Raw genomic sequence first — 19,625 nt, forward strand, 5'->3', positions numbered from 1 at the left:
AAATCCCCACAACATCAGAGACAACAATATCTACAACAATATCTACGACTGGTGGCCAAACTACAATCAGTGCCCCAACTGCAACTGCCTCGAAGTCAACTACTGCTGCACAACCCACAACTGAATCCTCCCAAACGACAAGCACAGCCGCACCCAATACAACTACAACTGCACCAATCACTACTACAGCAACTCTAACCACTACAACAGAAGCACCAACTACATCTACTGTGGCACAAACTACTACTGTTCCTGCTACAACTACAGCTGCACCTAAAACGACAGCAGCAACAACAACTGTACCCACTAGAACTACATCAGCACCAACCACAGAAACTGAAATACCCACAACTAAAAGTACAGCTGCTTCAACTACAACTTCCCCCTCTACAACAAAGGGGACAACAATATCTACAATAATATCTACTACTAGTGGCCGAACTACAATCAGTGCCCCAACTGCAACTGCCTCCATGACAACTACAGCTGCACAACCCACAACTGAATTCTCCAAAACGACAAGCACAACCACACCCTCTACAACTACACCAATCACAACTACAGCAACTCTAGCCACTACAACAGATGCACCAACTACGTTTACTCAGGCACAAACTACTATTGTGCCTGCTACAAGTACAGCTGCACCAACAACGACAGCACCAACAGCAACAGTACCCACTAGAACTACATTGGCTCCGGCAACAGAAACTGAAATACCCACAACTGAAAGTACAGCTGCTTCAACTACAACTCCCCCCTCTACAACAACAGGGACAACAATATCTACAATCAGCCAAAATACAATAACAGCTCAAACTACAACAGCACCAACGACCAAAACTGCAGCATCTACAACAACAACACTCGCACAAACTACTACAACAGCAACCCCAACTATAACTAGTGCCCCAACTGCAACTGCCCCCACTTCGACTACAGCTGCACAACCCACAGCTGAATTTTCCCAAACAACAAGCACAGCCGCACCCAATTCAACTACAATTGCGCCATTCACAACTACAGCAACTCTAGCCACTACTACAGAAGCACCAACTACATCTACTCTGGCACAAACTGCTACTGTTCCTGCTACAACTACACTTGCACAAACAATGACAGCACCAACAACAACAACAACAACTGTACCCACTACAACTACATCAGCACCAACTACAACAAGTGAAAACCCAACAACATCAGAGACAACAATATCTACAATAATATCTACTACTAGTGGCCGAACTACAATCAGTGCCCCAACTGCAACTGCCTCCACGTCAACTACAGCTGCACAACCCACAACTGAATCCTCCCAAACGACAAGCACAGCCACACCCAATACTGTTCCAATCACAACTAAAGCAACTCTAGCCAACACGACAGGAGCACCAACTACATCTACTGTGGCACAAACTACTACTGGTCCTGCTACAACTGCATCAACAGCAACAGTACCCACTAAAATTACATCAGCACCAACTGCAACAACTGAAATCCCTACAATATCAGAGACAACAATATCTACTACAGGTGGCCCAACTACAATCAGTGCCCCAACTGCAACCGCCTCCACGGCAACTACAGCTGCACAACCCACAACTGAATTCTCCCAAACGACAAGCACAACCACACCCTCTACAACTACAACTGCACCAATCACAACTACAGCAACTCTAGCCACTACAACAGATGCACCAACTACGTCTACTCTGGCACAAACTACTATTGTGCCTGCTACAACTACAGCTGCACCAACAACGACAGCACCAACAACAACTGTACCCACTAGAACTACATCAGCTCTGACAACAGAAACTGAAATACCCACAACTGAAAGTACAGCTGCTTCAACTACAACTCCCCCCTCTACAACAACAGGGACAACAATATCTACAATCAGCCAAAATACAATAACAGCTCAAACTACAACAGCACCAACGACCAAAACTGCAGCATCTACAACAAAACTCGCACAAACTACTACAACAGCAACCCCAACTTCAACCAGTGCCCCAACTGCAACTGCCCCCACTTCGACTACAGCTGCACAACCCACAGCTGAATTTTCCCAAACAACAAGCACAGCCGCACCCAATTCAACTACAATTGCGCCATTCACAACTACAGCAACTCTAGCCACTACAACAGATGCACCAACTACGTTTACTCAGGCACAAACTACTATTGTGCCTGCTATAACTACAGCTGCACCAACAACGACAGCACCAACAGCAACAGTACCCACTAAAACTACATTGGCTCAGGCAACAGAAACTGAAATACCCACAACTGAAAGTACAGCTGCTTCAACTACAACTCCCCCCTCTACAACAACAGGGACAACAATATCTACAATCAGCCAAAATACAATAACAGCTCAAACTACAACAGCACCAACGACCAAAACTGCAGCATCTACAACAACAACACTCGCACAAACTACTACAACAGCAACCCCAACTATAACTAGTGCCCCAACTGCAACTGCCCCCACTTCGACTACAGCTGCACAACCCACAGCTGAATTTTCCCAAACAACAAGCACAGCCGCACCCAATTCAACTACAATTGCGCCATTCACAACTACGGCAACTCTAGCCACTACTACAGAAGCACCAACTACATCTACTCTGGTACAAACTGCTACTGTTCCTGCTACAACTACACTTGCACCAACAATGACAGCGTCAACAACAACTGTACCCACTACAACTACATCAGGACCAACTACAATAACTGAAATCCCCACAACATCAGAGACAATATCTACAATAATATCTACTACTAGTGGCCGAACTACAATCAGTGCCCCAACGGCAAATACAGCTGCACAACCCACAACTGAATTTTCCCAAACGACAAGCACAACCACACCCTCTACAACTACAACTGCACCAATCACAACTACAGCAACTCTAGCCACTACAACAGATGCACCAACTACGTCTACTCTGGCACAAACTACTATTGTGCCTGCTACAACTACAGCTGCACCAACAACGACAGCACCAACAACAACTGTACCCACTAGAACTACATCAGCTCCGACAACAGAAACTGAAATACCCACAACTGAAAGTACAGTTGCTTCAACTACAACTCCCCCCTCTACAACAACAGGGACAACAATATCTACAATCAGCCAAAATACAATAACAGCTCAAACTACAAAAGCACCAACGACCAAAACTGCAGCATCTACAACAAAACTCGCACAAACTACTACAACAAAACTCGCACAAACTACTACAACAGCAACCCCAACGACAACCAGTGCCCCAACTGCAACTGCCCCCACGTCAACTACAGCTGCACAACCCACAACTGAATTCTCCCAAACGACAAGCACAGCCACACCCAATACAACTACAACTGTTCCAACCACAACTAAAGCAACTCTAGCCAACATGACAGAAGCACCAACTACATCTACTGTGGCACAAACTACTACTGTTCCTGCTACAACTACAGCTGCATCAACAGCAACAGTACCCACTAAAACTACATCAGCACCAACTGCAACAACTGAAATCCCTACAACATCAGAGACAACAATATCTACTACTGGTGGCCCAACTACAATCAGTGCCCCAACTGCAACTGCCTCCACGGCAACTACAGCTGTACAACCCACAACTGAATTCTCCCAAACGACAAGCACAGCCACAACCACTACAACTAAAACTGCACCAATCCCAACTACAGCAACTCTAGCCACTACAACAGATGCACCAACTACATCCACTCTGGCACAAACTACTATTGTGCCTGCTACACTTGCACCAACAACGACAGCACCAACAACAACTGTACCCACTACAACTACATCAGCACCAACAACTGAAATCCCCACAACATCAGAGACAACAATATCTACAACAATATCTACGACTGGTGGCCAAACTACAATCAGTGCCCCAACTGCAACTGCCTCGAAGTCAACTACTGCTGCACAACCCACAACTGAATCCTCCCAAACGATAAGCACAGCCGCACCCAATACAACTACAACTGCACCAATCACAACTACAGCAACTCTAACCACTACAACAGAAGCACCAACTACATCTACTGTGGCACAAACTACTTCTGTTCCTGCTACAACTACAGCTGCACCTAAAACGACAGCAGCAACAACAACTGTACCCACTAGAACTACATCAGCTCAGACAACAGAAACTGAAATACCCACAACTGAAAGTACAGCTGCTTCAACTACAACTCCCCCCTCTACAACAACAGGGACAACAATATCTACAATCAGCCAAAATACAATAACAGCTCAAACTAAAACAGCACTAACGACCAAAACTGCAGCATCTACAACAACACTTGCACAAACTATTACAACAGCAACCCAGACTACAACCAGTGCCGCAACTGCCTCCATGGCAACTACAGCTGCACAACCCACAACTGCATTCCCCCAAACGACAAGCACAGCCACACCCACTACAACTAAAACTGCACCAATCACAACTACAGCAACTCTAGCCACCACGACAGAAGCACCAACTACATCTACTGTGGCACAAACTACTACTGTTCCTGCTACAACTACAGCTCCACCAACAGCAACAGTATCCATTACAACTACATCAGCACCAACCACAGAAACTGAAATACCCACAACTAAAAGTACAGCTGCTTCAACTACAACTTCCCCCTCTAAAACAACAGGGACAACAATATCTACAACAATATCTACTACTAGTGGCCGAACTACAATCAGTGCCCCAACTGCAACTGCCTCCGTGACAACTACAGCTGCACAACCCACAACTGAATTCTCCCAAACGACAAGCACAACCACACCCTCTACAACTACAACTGCACCAATCACAACTACAGCAACTCTAGCCACTACAACAGATGCACCAACTACGTCTACTCTGGCACAAACTACTATTGTGCCTGCTACAACTACAGCTGCACCAACAACGACAGCACCAACAACAACTGTACCCACTAGAACTACATCAGCTCCGACAACAGAAACTGAAATAACCACAACTGAAAGTACAGCTGCTTCAACTACAACTCCCCCCTCTACAACAACAGAGACAACAATATCTACAATCAGCCAAAATACAATAACAGCTCAAACTACAACAGCACCAACGACCAAAACTGCAGCATCTACAACAAAACTCGCACAAACTACTACAACAAAACTCGCACAAACTACTACAACAGCAACCCCAACTACAACCAGTGCCCCAACTGCAACTGCCCCCACTTCGACTACAGCTGCACAACCCACAGCTGAATTTACCCAAACAAGCACAGCCGCACCCAATTCAACTACAATTGCGCCATTCACAACTACAGCAACTCTAGCCACTACTACAGAAGCACCAACTACATCTACTCTGGCACAAACTGCTACTGTTCCTGCTACAACTACACTTGCACAAACAATGACAGCACCAACAACAACAACAACTGTACCCACTACAACTACATCAGCACCAACTACAACAAGTGAAAACCCCACAACATCAGAGACAACAATATCTACAACAATATCTACTACTGGTGGCGCAACTACAATCAGTGCCCCAACTGCAACTGCCTCCACGTCAACTACAGCTGCACAACCCACAACTGAATTCTCCCAAACGACAAGCACAGCCACACCCAATACAACTACAACTGTTCCAATCACAACTAAAGCAACTCTAGCCAACATGACAGAAGCACCAACTACATCTACTGTGGCACAAACTACTACTGTTCCTGCTACAACTACAGCTGCATCAACAGCAACAGTACCCACTAAAACTACATCAGCACCAACTGCAACAACTGAAATCCCTACAACATCAGAGACAACAATATCTACTACTGGTGGCCCAACTACAATCAGTGCCCCAACTGCAACTGCCTCCACGGCAACTACAGCTGTACAACCCACAACTGAATTCTCCCAAACGACAAGCACAGCCACACCCACTACAACTAAAACTGCACCAATCCCAACTACAGCAACTCTAGCCACTACAACAGATGCACCAACTACATCTACTCTGGCACAAACTACTATTGTGCCTGCTACACTTGCACCAACAACGACAGCACCAACAACAACTGTACCCACTACAACTACATCAGCACCAACAACTGAAATCCCCACAACATCAGAGACAACAATATCTACAACAATATCTACGACTGGTGGCCAAACTACAATCAGTGCCCCAACTGCAACTGCCTCGAAGTCAACTACTGCTGCACAACCCACAACTGAATCCTCCCAAACGACAAGCACAGCCGCACCCAATACAACTACAACTGCACCAATCACAACTACAGAAACTCTAACCACTATAACAGAAGCACCAACTACATCTACTGTGGCACAAACTACTACTGTTCCTGCTACAACTACAGCTGCACCTAAAACGACAGCAGCAACAACAACTGTACCCACTAGAACTACTTCAGCTCAGACAACAGAAATTGAAATACCCACAACTGAAAGTACAGCTGCTTCAACTACAACTCCCCCCTCTACAACAACAGGGACAACAATATCTACAATCAGCCAAAATACAATAACAGCTCTAACTACAACAGCACCAACGACCAAAACTGCAGCATCTACAACAACACTTGCACAAACTATTACAACAGCAACCCAGACTACAACCAGTGCCCCAACTGCAACTGCTTCCATGGCAACTACAGCTGCACAACCCACAACTGAATTCTCCCAAACGACAAGCACAGCCACACCCACTACAACTAAAACTGCACCAATCACAACTACAGCAACTCTAGCCACCACGACAGAAGCACCAACTACATCTACTGTGGCACAAACTACTACTGTTCCTGCTACAACTACAGCTCCACCAACAGCAACAGTATCCATTACAACTACATCAGCACCAACCACAGAAACTGAAATACCCACAACTAAAAGTACAGCTGCTTCAACTACAACTTCCCCCTCTACAACAACAGGGACAACAATATCTACAATAATATCTACTACTAGTGGCCGAACTACAATCAGTGCCCCAACTGCAACTGCCTCCATGACAACTACAGCTACACAACCCACAACTGAATTCTCCAAAACGACAAGCACAACCACACCCTCTACAACTACACCAATCACAACTACAGCAACTCTAGCCACTACAACAGATGCACCAACTACGTTTACTCAGGCACAAACTACTATTGTGCCTGCTACAACTACAGCTGCACCAACAACGACAGCACCAACAGCAACAGTACCCACTAGAACTACATTGGCTCCGGCAACAGAAACTGAAATACCCACAACTGAAAGTACAGCTGCTTCAACTACAACTCCCCCCTCTACAACAACTGGGACAACAATATCTACAATCAGCCAAAATGCAATAACAGCTCAAACTACAACAGCACCAACGACCAAAACTGCAGCATCTACAACAACAACACTCGCACAAACTACTACAACAGCAACCCCAACTATAACTAGTGCCCCAACTGCAACTGCCCCCACTTCGACTACAGCTGCACAACCCACAGCTGAATTTTCCCAAACAACAAGCACAGCCGCACCCAATTCAACTACAATTGCGCCATTCACAACTACAGCAACTCTAGCCACTACTACAGAAGCACCAACATCATCTACTCTGGCACAAACTGCTACTGTTCCTGCTACAACTACACTTGCACAAACAATGACAGCACCAACAACAACAACAACAACTGTACCCACTACAACTACATCAGCACCAACTACAACAAGTGAAAACCCAACAACATCAGAGACAATATCTACAATAATATCTACTACTAGTGGCCGAACTACAATCAGTGCCCCAACTGCAACTGCCTCCACGTCAACTACAGCTGCACAACCCACAACTGAATCCTCCCAAACGACAAGCACAGCCACACCCAATACTGTTCCAATCACAACTAAAGCAACTCTAGCCAACACGACAGGAGCATCAACTACATCTACTGTGGCACAAACTACTACTGGTCCTGCTACAACTGCATCAACAGCAACAGTACCCACTAAAACTACATCAGCACCAACTGCAACAACTGAAATCCCTACAATATCAGAGACAACAATATCTACTACAGGTGGCCGAACTACAATCAGTGCCCCAACTGCAACTGCCTCCACGGCAACTACAGCTGCACAACCCACAACTGAATTCTCCCAAACGACAAGCACAACCACACCCTCTACAACTACAACTGCACCAATCACAACTACAGCAACTCTAGCCACTACAACAGATGCACCAACTACGTCTACTCTGGCACAAACTACTATTGTGCCTGCTACAACTACAGCTGCACCAACAACGACAGCACCAACAACAACTGTACCCACTAGAACTACATCAGCTCCGACAACAGAAACTGAAATACCCACAACTGAAAGTACAGCTGCTTCAACTACAACTCCCCCCTCTACAACAACAGGGACAACAATATCTACAATCAGCCAAAATACAATAACAGCTCAAACTACAACAGCACCAACGACCAAAACTGCAGCATCTACAACAAAACTCGCACAAACTACTACAACAGCAACCCCAACTTCAACCAGTGCCCCAACTGCAACTGCCCCCACTTCGACTACAGCTGCACAACCCACAGCTGAATTTTCCCAAACAACAAGCACAGCCGCACCCAATTCAACTACAATTGCGCCATTCACAACTACAGCAACTCTAGCCACTACAACAGATGCACCAACTACGTTTACTCAGGCACAAACTACTATTGTGCCTGCTATAACTACAGCTGCACCAACAACGACAGCACCAACAGCAACAGTACCCACTAAAACTACATTGGCTCAGGCAACAGAAACTGAAATACCCACAACTGAAAGTACAGCTGCTTCAACTACAACTCCCCCCTCTACAACAACAGGGACAACAATATCTACAATCAGCCAAAATACAATAACAGCTCAAACTACAACAGCACCAACGACCAAAACTGCAGCATCTACAACAACAACACTCGCACAAACTACTACAACAGCAACCCCAACTATAACTAGTGCCCCAACTGCAACTGCCCCCACTTCGACTACAGCTGCACAACCCACAGCTGAATTTTCCCAAACAACAAGCACAGCCGCACCCAATTCAACTACAATTGCGCCATTCACAACTACAGCAACTCTAGCCACTACTACAGAAGCACCAACTACATCTACTCTGGCACAAACTGCTACTGTTCCTGCTACAACTACACTTGCACAAACAATGATAGCACCAACAACAACAACAACTGTACCCACTACAACTACATCAGCACCATCTACAACAAGTGAAAACCCCACAACATCAGAGACAACAATATCTACAACAATATCTACTACTGGTGGCGCAACTACAATCAGTGCCCCAACTGCAACTGCCTCCACGTCAACTACAGCTGCACAACCCACAACTGAATCCTCCCAAACGACAAGCACAGCCACACCCAATACTGTTCCAATCACAACTAAAGCAACTCTAGCCAACACGACAGGAGCACCAACTACATCTACTGTGGCACAAACTACTACTGGTCCTGCTACAACTACAACTGCATCAACAGCAACAGTACCCACTAAAACTACATCAGCACCAACTGCAACAACTGAAATCCCTACAATATCAGAGACAACAATATCTACTACTGGTGGCCCAACTACAATCAGTGCCCCAACTGCAACTGCCTCCACGGCAACTACAGCTGCACAACCCACAACTGAATTCTCCCAAACGACAAGCACAGCCGCACCCAATTCAACTACAATTGCGCCATTCACAACTACAGCAACTCTAGCCACCACGACAGAAGCACCAACTACATCTACTCTGACACAAACTACTACTGTTCCTGCTACAACTACACTTGCACCAACAATGACAGCGTCAACAACAACTGTACCCACTACAACTACATCAGGACAAACTACAATAACTGAAATCCCCACAACATCAGAGACAATATCTAGAATAATATCTACTACTAGTGGCCGAACTACAATCAGTGCCCCAACGGCAACTACAGCTGCACAACCCACAACTGAATTTTCCCAAACGACAAGCACAACCACACCCTCTACAACTACAACTGCACCAATCACAACTACAGCAACTCTAGCCACTACAACAGATGCACCAACTACGTCTACTCTGGCACAAACTACTATTGTGCCTGCTACAACTACAGCTGCACCAACAACGACAGCACCAACAACAACTGTACCCACTAGAACTACATCAGCTCCGACAACAGAAACTGAAATACCCACAACTGAAAGTACAGTTGCTTCAACTACAACTCCCCCCTCTACAACAACAGGGACAACAATATCTACAATCAGCCAAAATACAATAACAGCTCAAACTACAAAAGCACCAACGACCAAAACTGCAGCATCTACAACAAAACTCGCACAAACTACTACAACAAAACTCGCACAAACTACTACAACAGCAACCCCAACGACAACCAGTGCCCCAACTGCAACTGCCCCCACGTCAACTACAGCTGCACAACCCACAACTGAATTCTCCCAAACGACAAGCACAGCCACACCCAATACAACTACAACTGTTCCAACCACAACTAAAGCAACTCTAGCCAACATGACAGAAGCACCAACTACATCTACTGTGGCACAAACTACTACTGTTCCTGCTACAACTACAGCTGCATCAACAGCAACAGTACCCACTAAAACTACATCAGCACCAACTGCAACAACTGAAATCCCTACAACATCAGAGACAACAATATCTACTACTGGTGGCCCAACTACAATCAGTGCCCCAACTGCAACTGCCTCCACGGCAACTACAGCTGTACAACCCACAACTGAATTCTCCCAAACGACAAGCACAGCCACAACCACTACAACTAAAACTGCACCAATCCCAACTACAGCAACTCTAGCCACTACAACAGATGCACCAACTACATCCACTCTGGCACAAACTACTATTGTGCCTGCTACACTTGCACCAACAACGACAGCACCAACAACAACTGTACCCACTACAACTACATCAGCACCAACAACTGAAATCCCCACAACATCAGAGACAACAATATCTACAACAATATCTACGACTGGTGGCCAAACTACAATCAGTGCCCCAACTGCAACTGCCTCGAAGTCAACTACTGCTGCACAACCCACAACTGAATCCTCCCAAACGATAAGCACAGCCGCACCCAATACAACTACAACTGCACCAATCACAACTACAGCAACTCTAACCACTACAACAGAAGCACCAACTACATCTACTGTGGCACAAACTACTTCTGTTCCTGCTACAACTACAGCTGCACCTAAAACGACAGCAGCAACAACAACTGTACCCACTAGAACTACATCAGCTCAGACAACAGAAACTGAAATACCCACAACTGAAAGTACAGCTGCTTCAACTACAACTCCCCCCTCTACAACAACAGGGACAACAATATCTACAATCAGCCAAAATACAATAACAGCTCAAACTAAAACAGCACTAACGACCAAAACTGCAGCATCTACAACAACACTTGCACAAACTATTACAACAGCAACCCAGACTACAACCAGTGCCGCAACTGCCTCCATGGCAACTACAGCTGCACAACCCACAACTGCATTCCCCCAAACGACAAGCACAGCCACACCCACTACAACTAAAACTGCACCAATCACAACTACAGCAACTCTAGCCACCACGACAGAAGCACCAACTACATCTACTGTGGCACAAACTACTACTGTTCCTGCTACAACTACAGCTCCACCAACAGCAACAGTATCCATTACAACTACATCAGCACCAACCACAGAAACTGAAATACCCACAACTAAAAGTACAGCTGCTTCAACTACAACTTCCCCCTCTACAACAACAGGGACAACAATATCTACAACAATATCTACTACTAGTGGCCGAACTACAATCAGTGCCCCAACTGCAACTGCCTCCATGACAACTACAGCTGCACAACCCACAACTGAATTCTCCCAAACGACAAGCACAACCACACCCTCTACAACTACAACTGCACCAATCACAACTACAGCAACTCTAGCCACTACAACAGATGCACCAACTACGTCTACTCTGGCACAAACTACTATTGTGCCTGCTACAACTACAGCTGCACCAACAACGACAGCACCAACAACAACTGTACCCACTAGAACTACATCAGCTCCGACAACAGAAACTGAAATAACCACAACTGAAAGTACAGCTGCTTCAACTACAACTCCCCCCTCTACAACAACAGGGACAACAATATCTACAATCAGCCAAAATACAATAACAGCTCAAACTACAACAGCACCAACGACCAAAACTGCAGCATCTACAACAAAACTCGCACAAACTACTACAACAAAACTCACACAAACTACTACAACAGCAACCCCAACTACAACCAGTGCCCCAACTGCAACTGCCTCCACGTCAACTACAGCTGCACAACCCACAACTGAATTCTCCCAAACGACAAGCACAGCCACACCCAATATAACTACAACTGTTCCAATCACAACTAAAGCAACTCTAGCCAACATGACAGAAGCACCAACTACATCTACTGTGGCACAAACTACTACTGTTCCTGCTACAACTACAGCTGCATCAACAGCAACAGTACCCACTAAAACTACATCAGCACCAACTGCAACAACTGAAATCCCTACAACATCAGAGACAACAATATCTACTACTGGTGGCCCAACTACAATCAGTGCCCCAACTGCAACTGCCTCCACGGCAACTACAGCTGTACAACCCACAACTGAATTCTCCCAAACGACAAGCACAGCCACACCCACTACAACTAAAACTGCACCAATCCCAACTACAGCAACTCTAGCCACTACAACAGATGCACCAACTACATCTACTCTGGCACAAACTACTATTGTGCCTGCTACACTTGCACCAACAACGACAGCACCAACAACAACTGTACCCACTACAACTACATCAGCACCAACAACTGAAATCCCCACAACATCAGAGACAACAATATCTACAACAATATCTACGACTGGTGGCCAAACTACAATCAGTGCCCCAACTGCAACTGCCTCGAAGTCAACTACTGCTGCACAACCCACAACTGAATCCTCCCAAACGACAAGCACAGCCGCACCCAATACAACTACAACTGCACCAATCACAACTACAGCAACTCTAACCACTACAACAGAAGCACCAACTACATCTACTGTGGCACAAACTACTACTGTTCCTGCTACAACTACAGCTGCACCTAAAACGACAGCAGCAACAACAACTGTACCCACTAGAACTACTTCAGCTCAGACAACAGAAATTGAAATACCCACAACTGAAAGTACAGCTGCTTCAACTACAACTCCCCCCTCTACAACAACAGGGACAACAATATCTACAATCAGCCAAAATACAATAACAGCTCTAACTACAACAGCACCAACGACCAAAACTGCAGCATCAACAACAACACTTGCACAAACTATTACAACAGCAACCCAGACTACAACCAGTGCCCCAACTGCAACTGCCTCCATGGCAACTACAGCTGCACAACCCACAACTGAATTCTCCCAAACGACAAGCATAGCCACACCCACTACAACTAAAACTGCACCAATCACAACTACAGCAACTCTAGCCACCACGACAGAAGCACCAACTACATCTACTGTGGCGCAAACTACTACTGTTCCTGCTACAACTACAGCTCCACCAACAGCAACAGTATCCATTACAACTACATCAGCACCAACCACAGAAACTGAAATACCCACAACTAAAAGTACAGCTGCTTCAACTACAACTTCCCCCTCTACAACAACAGGGACAACAATATCTACAATAATATCTACTACTAGTGGCCGAACTACAATCAGTGCCCCAACTGCAACTGCCTCCATGACAACTACAGCTGCACAACCCACAACTGAATTCTCCAAAACGACAAGCACAACCACACCCTCTACAACTACACCAATCACAACTACAGCAACTCTAGCCACTACAACAGATGCACCAACTACGTTTACTCAGGCACAAACTACTATTGTGCCTGCTACAACTACAGCTGCACCAACAACGACAGCACCAACAGCAACAGTACCCACTAGAACTACATTGGCTCCGGCAACAGAAACTGAAATACCCACAACTGAAAGTACAGCTGCTTCAACTACAACTCCCCCCTCTACAACAACTGGGACAACAATATCTACAATCAGCCAAAATGCAATAACAGCTCAAACTACAACAGCACCAACGACCAAAACTGCAGCATCTACAACAACACTCGCACAAACTACTACAACAGCAACCCCAACTATAACTAGTGCCCCAACTGCAACTGCCCCCACTTCGACTACAGCTGCACAACCCACAGCTGAATTTTCCCAAACAACAAGCACAGCCGCACCCAATTCAACTACAATTGCGCCATTCACAACTACAGCAACTCTAGCCACTACTACAGAAGCACCAACATCATCTACTCTGGCACAAACTGCTACTGTTCCTGCTACAACTACACTTGCACAAACAATGACAGCACCAACAACAACAACAACAACTGTACCCACTACAACTACATCAGCACCAACTACAACAAGTGAAAACCCAACAACATCAGAGACAATATCTACAATAATATCTACTACTAGTGGCCGAACTACAATCAGTGCCCCAACTGCAACTGCCTCCACGTCAACTACAGCTGCACAACCCACAACTGAATCCTCCCAAACGACAAGCACAGCCACACCCAATACTGTTCCAATCACAACTAAAGCAACTCTAGCCAACACGACAGGAGCATCAACTACATCTACTGTGGCACAAACTACTACTGGTCCTGCTACAACTGCATCAACAGCAACAGTACCCACTAAAACTACATCAGCACCAACTGCAACAACTGAAATCCCTACAATATCAGAGACAACAATATCTACTACAGGTGGCCCAACTACAATCAGTGCCCCAACTGCAACTGCCTCCACGGCAACTACAGCTGCACAACCCAAAACTGAATTCTCCCAAACGACAAGCACAACCACACCCTCTACAACTACAACTGCACCAATCACAACTACAGCAACTCTAGCCACTACAACAGATGCACCAACTACGTCTACTCTGGCACAAACTACTATTGTGCCTGCTACAACTACAGCTGCACCAACAACGACAGCACCAACAACAACTGTACCCACTAGAACTACATCAGCTCCGACAACAGAAACTGAAATACCCACAACTGAAAGTACAGCTGCTTCAACTACAACTCCCCCCTCTACAACAACAGGGACAACAATATCTACAATCAGCCAAAATACAATAACAGCTCAAACTACAACAGCACCAACGACCAAAACTGCAGCATCTACAACAAAACTCGCACAAACTACTACAACAGCAACCCCAACTTCAACCAGTGCCCCAACTGCAACTGCCCCCACTTCGACTACAGCTGCACAACCCACAGCTGAATTTTCCCAAACAACAAGCACAGCCGCACCCAATTCAACTACAATTGCGCCATTCACAACTACAGCAACTCTAGCCACTACAACAGATGCACCAACTACGTTTACTCAGGCACAAACTACTATTGTGCCTGCTATAACTACAGCTGCACCAACAACGACAGCACCAACAGCAACAGTACCCACTAAAACTACATTGGCTCAGGCAACAGAAACTGAAATACCCACAACTGAAAGTACAGCTGCTTCAACTACAACTCCCCCCTCTACAACAACAGGGACAACAATATCTACAATCAGCCAAAATACAATAACAGCTCAAACTACAACAGCACCAACGACCAAAACTGCAGCATCTACAACAACAACACTCGCACAAACTACTACAACAGCAACCCCAACTATAACTAGTGCCCCAACTGCAACTGCCCCCACTTCGACTACAGCTGCACAACCCACAGCTGAATTTTCCCAAACAACAAGCACAGCCGCACCCAATTCAACTACAATTGCGCCATTCACAACTACAGCAACTCTAGCCACTACTACAGAAGCACCAACTACATCTACTCTGGCACAAACTGCTACTGTTCCTGCTACAACTACACTTGCACAAACAATGATAGCACCAACAACAACAACAACTGTACCCACTACAACTACATCAGCACCATCTACAACAAGTGAAAACCCCACAACATCAGAGACAACAATATCTACAACAATATCTACTACTGGTGGCGCAACTACAATCAGTGCCCCAACTGCAACTGCCTCCACGTCAACTACAGCTGCACAACCCACAACTGAATCCTCCCAAACGACAAGCACAGCCACACCCAATACTGTTCCAATCACAACTAAAGCAACTCTAGCCAACACGACAGGAGCACCAACTACATCTACTGTGGCACAAACTACTACTGGTCCTGCTACAACTACAACTGCATCAACAGCAACAGTACCCACTAAAACTACATCAGCACCAACTGCAACAACTGAAATCCCTACAATATCAGAGACAACAATATCTACTACTGGTGGCCCAACTACAATCAGTGCCCCAACTGCAACTGCCTCCACGGCAACTACAGCTGCACAACCCACAACTGAATTCTCCCAAACGACAAGCACAGCCGCACCCAATTCAACTACAATTGCGCCATTCACAACTACAGCAACTCTAGCCACCACGACAGAAGCACCAACTACATCTACTCTGACACAAACTACTACTGTTCCTGCTACAACTACACTTGCACCAACAATGACAGCGTCAACAACAACTGTACCCACTACAACTACATCAGGACCAACTACAATAACTGAAATCCCCACAACATCAGAGACAATATCTACAATAATATCTACTACTAGTGGGCGAACTACAATCAGTGCCCCAACGGCAACTACAGCTGCACAACCCACAACTGAATTTTCCCAAACGACAAGCACAACCACACCCTCTACAACTACAACTGCACCAATCACAACTACAGCAACTCTAGCCACTACAACAGATGCACCAACTACGTCTACTCTGGCACAAACTACTATTGTGCCTGCTACAACTACAGCTGCACCAACAACGACAGCACCAACAACAACTGTACCCACTAGAACTACATCAGCTCCGACAACAGAAACTGAAATACCCACAACTGAAAGTACAGCTGCTTCAACTACAACTCCCCCCTCTACAACAACAGGGACAACAATATCTACAATCAGCCAAAATACAATAACAGCTCAAACTACAAAAGCACCAACGACCAAAACTGCAGCATCTACAACAAAACTCGCACAAACTACTACAACAAAACTCGCACAAACTACTACAACAGCAACCCCAACGACAACCAGTGCCCCAACTGCAACTGCCCCCACGTCAACTACAGCTGCACAACCCACAACTGAATTCTCCAAAACGACAAGCACAACCACACCCTCTACAACTACACCAATCACAACTACAGCAACTCTAGCCACTACAACAGATGCACCAACTACGTTTACTCAGGCACAAACTACTATTGTGCCTGCTACAACTACAGCTGCACCAACAACGACAGCACCAACAGCAACAGTACCCACTAGAACTACATTGGCTCCGGCAACAGAAACTGAAATACCCACAACTGAAAGTACAGCAGCTTCAACTACAACTCCCCCCTCTACAACAACAGGGACAACAATATCTACAATCAGCCAAAATACAATAACAGCTCAAACTACAACAGCACCAACGACCAAAACTGCAGCATCTACAACAACACTTGCACAAACTATTACAACAGCAACCCAGACTACAACCAGTGCCCCAACTGCAACTGCCTCCATGGCAACTACAGCTGCACAACCCACAACTGAATTCTCCCAAACGACAAGCACAGCCACAGCCACTACAACTAAAACTGCACCAATCACAACTACAGCAACTCTAGCCACCACGACAGAAGCACCAACTACATCTACTGTGGCACAAACTACTACTGTTCCTGCTACAACTACAGCTCCACCAACAGCAACAGTATCCATTACAACTACATCAGCACCAACCACAGAAACTGAAATACCCACAACTAAAAGTACAGCTGCTTCAACTACAACTTCCCCCTCTACAACAACAGGGACAACAATATCTAAAATAATATCTACTACTAGTGGCCGAACTACAATCAGTGCCCCAACTGCAACTGCCTCCATGACAACTACAGCTGCACAACCCACAACTGAATTCTCCAAAACGACAAGCACAACCACACCCTCTACAACTACACCAATCACAACTACAGCAACTCTAGCCACTACAACAGATGCACCAACTACGTTTACTCAGGCACAAACTACTATTGTGCCTGCTACAACTACAGCTGCACCAACAACGACAGCACCAACAGCAACAGTACCCACTAGAACTACATTGGCTCCGGCAACAGAAACTGAAATACCCACAACTGAAAGTACAGCTGCTTCAACTACAACTCCCCCCTCTACAACAACTGGGACAACAATATCTACAATCAGCCAAAATACAATAACAGCTCAAACTACAACAGCACCAACGACCAAAACTGCAGCATCTACAACAACAACACTCGCACAAACTACTACAACAGCAACCCCAACTATAACTAGTGCCCCAACTGCAACTGCCCCCACTTCGACTACAGCTGCACAACCCACAGCTGAATTTCCCCAAACAACAAGCACAGCCGCACCTAATTCAACTACAATTGCGCCATTCACAACTACAGCAACTCTAGCCACTACTACAGAAGCACCAACTACATCTACTCTGGCACAAACTGCTACTGTTCCTGCTACAACTACATTTGCACAAACAATGACAGCACCAACAACAACAACAACAACTGTACCCACTACAACTACATCAGCACCAACTACAACAAGTGAAAACCCCACAACATCAGAGACAACAATATCTACAACAATATCTACTACTGGTGGCGCAACTACAATCAGTGCCCCAACTGCAACTGCCTCCACGTCAACTACAGCTGCACAACCCACAACTGAATCCTCCCAAACGACAAGCACAGCCACACCCAATACTGTTCCAATCACAACTAAAGCAACTCTAGCCAACACGACAGGAGCACCAACTACATCTACTGTGGCACAAACTACTACTGGTCCTGCTACAACTGCATCAACAGCAACAGTACCCACTAAAACTACATCAGCACCAACTGCAACAACTGAAATCCCTACAATATCAGAGACAACAATATCTACTACAGGTGGCCCAACTACAATCAGTGCCCCAACTGCAACTGCCTCCACGGCAACTACAGCTGCACAACCCACAACTGAATTCTCCCAAACGACAAGCACAACCACACCCTCTTCAACTACAACTGCACCAATCACAACTACAGCAACTCTAGCCACTACAACAGATGCACCAACTACGTCTACTCTGGCACAAACTACTATTGTGCCTGCTACAACTACAGCTGCACCAACAACGACAGCACCAACAACAACTGTACCCACTAGAACTACATCAGCTCCGACAACAGAAACTGAAATAACCACAACTGAAAGTACAGCTGCTTCAACTACAACTCCCCCCTCTACAACAACAGGGACAACA

General features: G+C 45.8%; 1 protein-coding gene across 1 annotated transcript; it reads left to right on the forward strand.

Moving 5' to 3' along the window:
- The first annotated feature begins 473 nt into the window (after positions 1 to 473).
- Positions 474 to 15,694, forward strand: LOC140364342 (uncharacterized). Its single transcript, XM_072450439.1, has 11 exons — positions 474 to 608; positions 1,692 to 1,739; positions 4,872 to 4,922; positions 5,412 to 5,541; positions 5,758 to 5,909; positions 6,768 to 6,872; positions 8,259 to 8,309; positions 11,160 to 11,363; positions 12,828 to 12,881; positions 14,565 to 14,628; positions 15,618 to 15,694. Exons 1-11 carry the CDS (start codon positions 474 to 476, stop codon positions 15,692 to 15,694), a joined length of 1,071 nt encoding a protein of 356 aa, XP_072306540.1.
- Positions 15,695 to 19,625: the final 3,931 nt, after the last annotated feature.

Source organism: Eucyclogobius newberryi, unplaced genomic scaffold (genome assembly GCF_026437365.1).
Source record: "Eucyclogobius newberryi isolate DKJ021-1_F unplaced genomic scaffold, fEucNew1.0.hap1 SCAF_18, whole genome shotgun sequence".
NCBI lineage: Eukaryota > Metazoa > Chordata > Actinopteri > Gobiiformes > Gobiidae > Eucyclogobius > Eucyclogobius newberryi.

What these genes read in the sequence shown, in the direction of transcription:
- LOC140364342 (XM_072450439.1), top strand. Translation starts at nt 474, where the DNA reads ATGACAACTACAGCTGCACAACCCACAACTGAATTCTCCAAAACGACA. An exon ending in AAACTACTATTGTGCCTGCT is followed by an intron (nt 1,740 to 4,871) that starts ACAACTACAGCT and finishes CTAGCCACTACA; the next exon opens with ACAGATGCACCAACTACGTC. An exon ending in AAACTACTATTGTGCCTGCT is followed by an intron (nt 4,923 to 5,411) that starts ACAACTACAGCT and finishes GCTACAACTACA; the next exon opens with CTTGCACAAACAATGACAGC.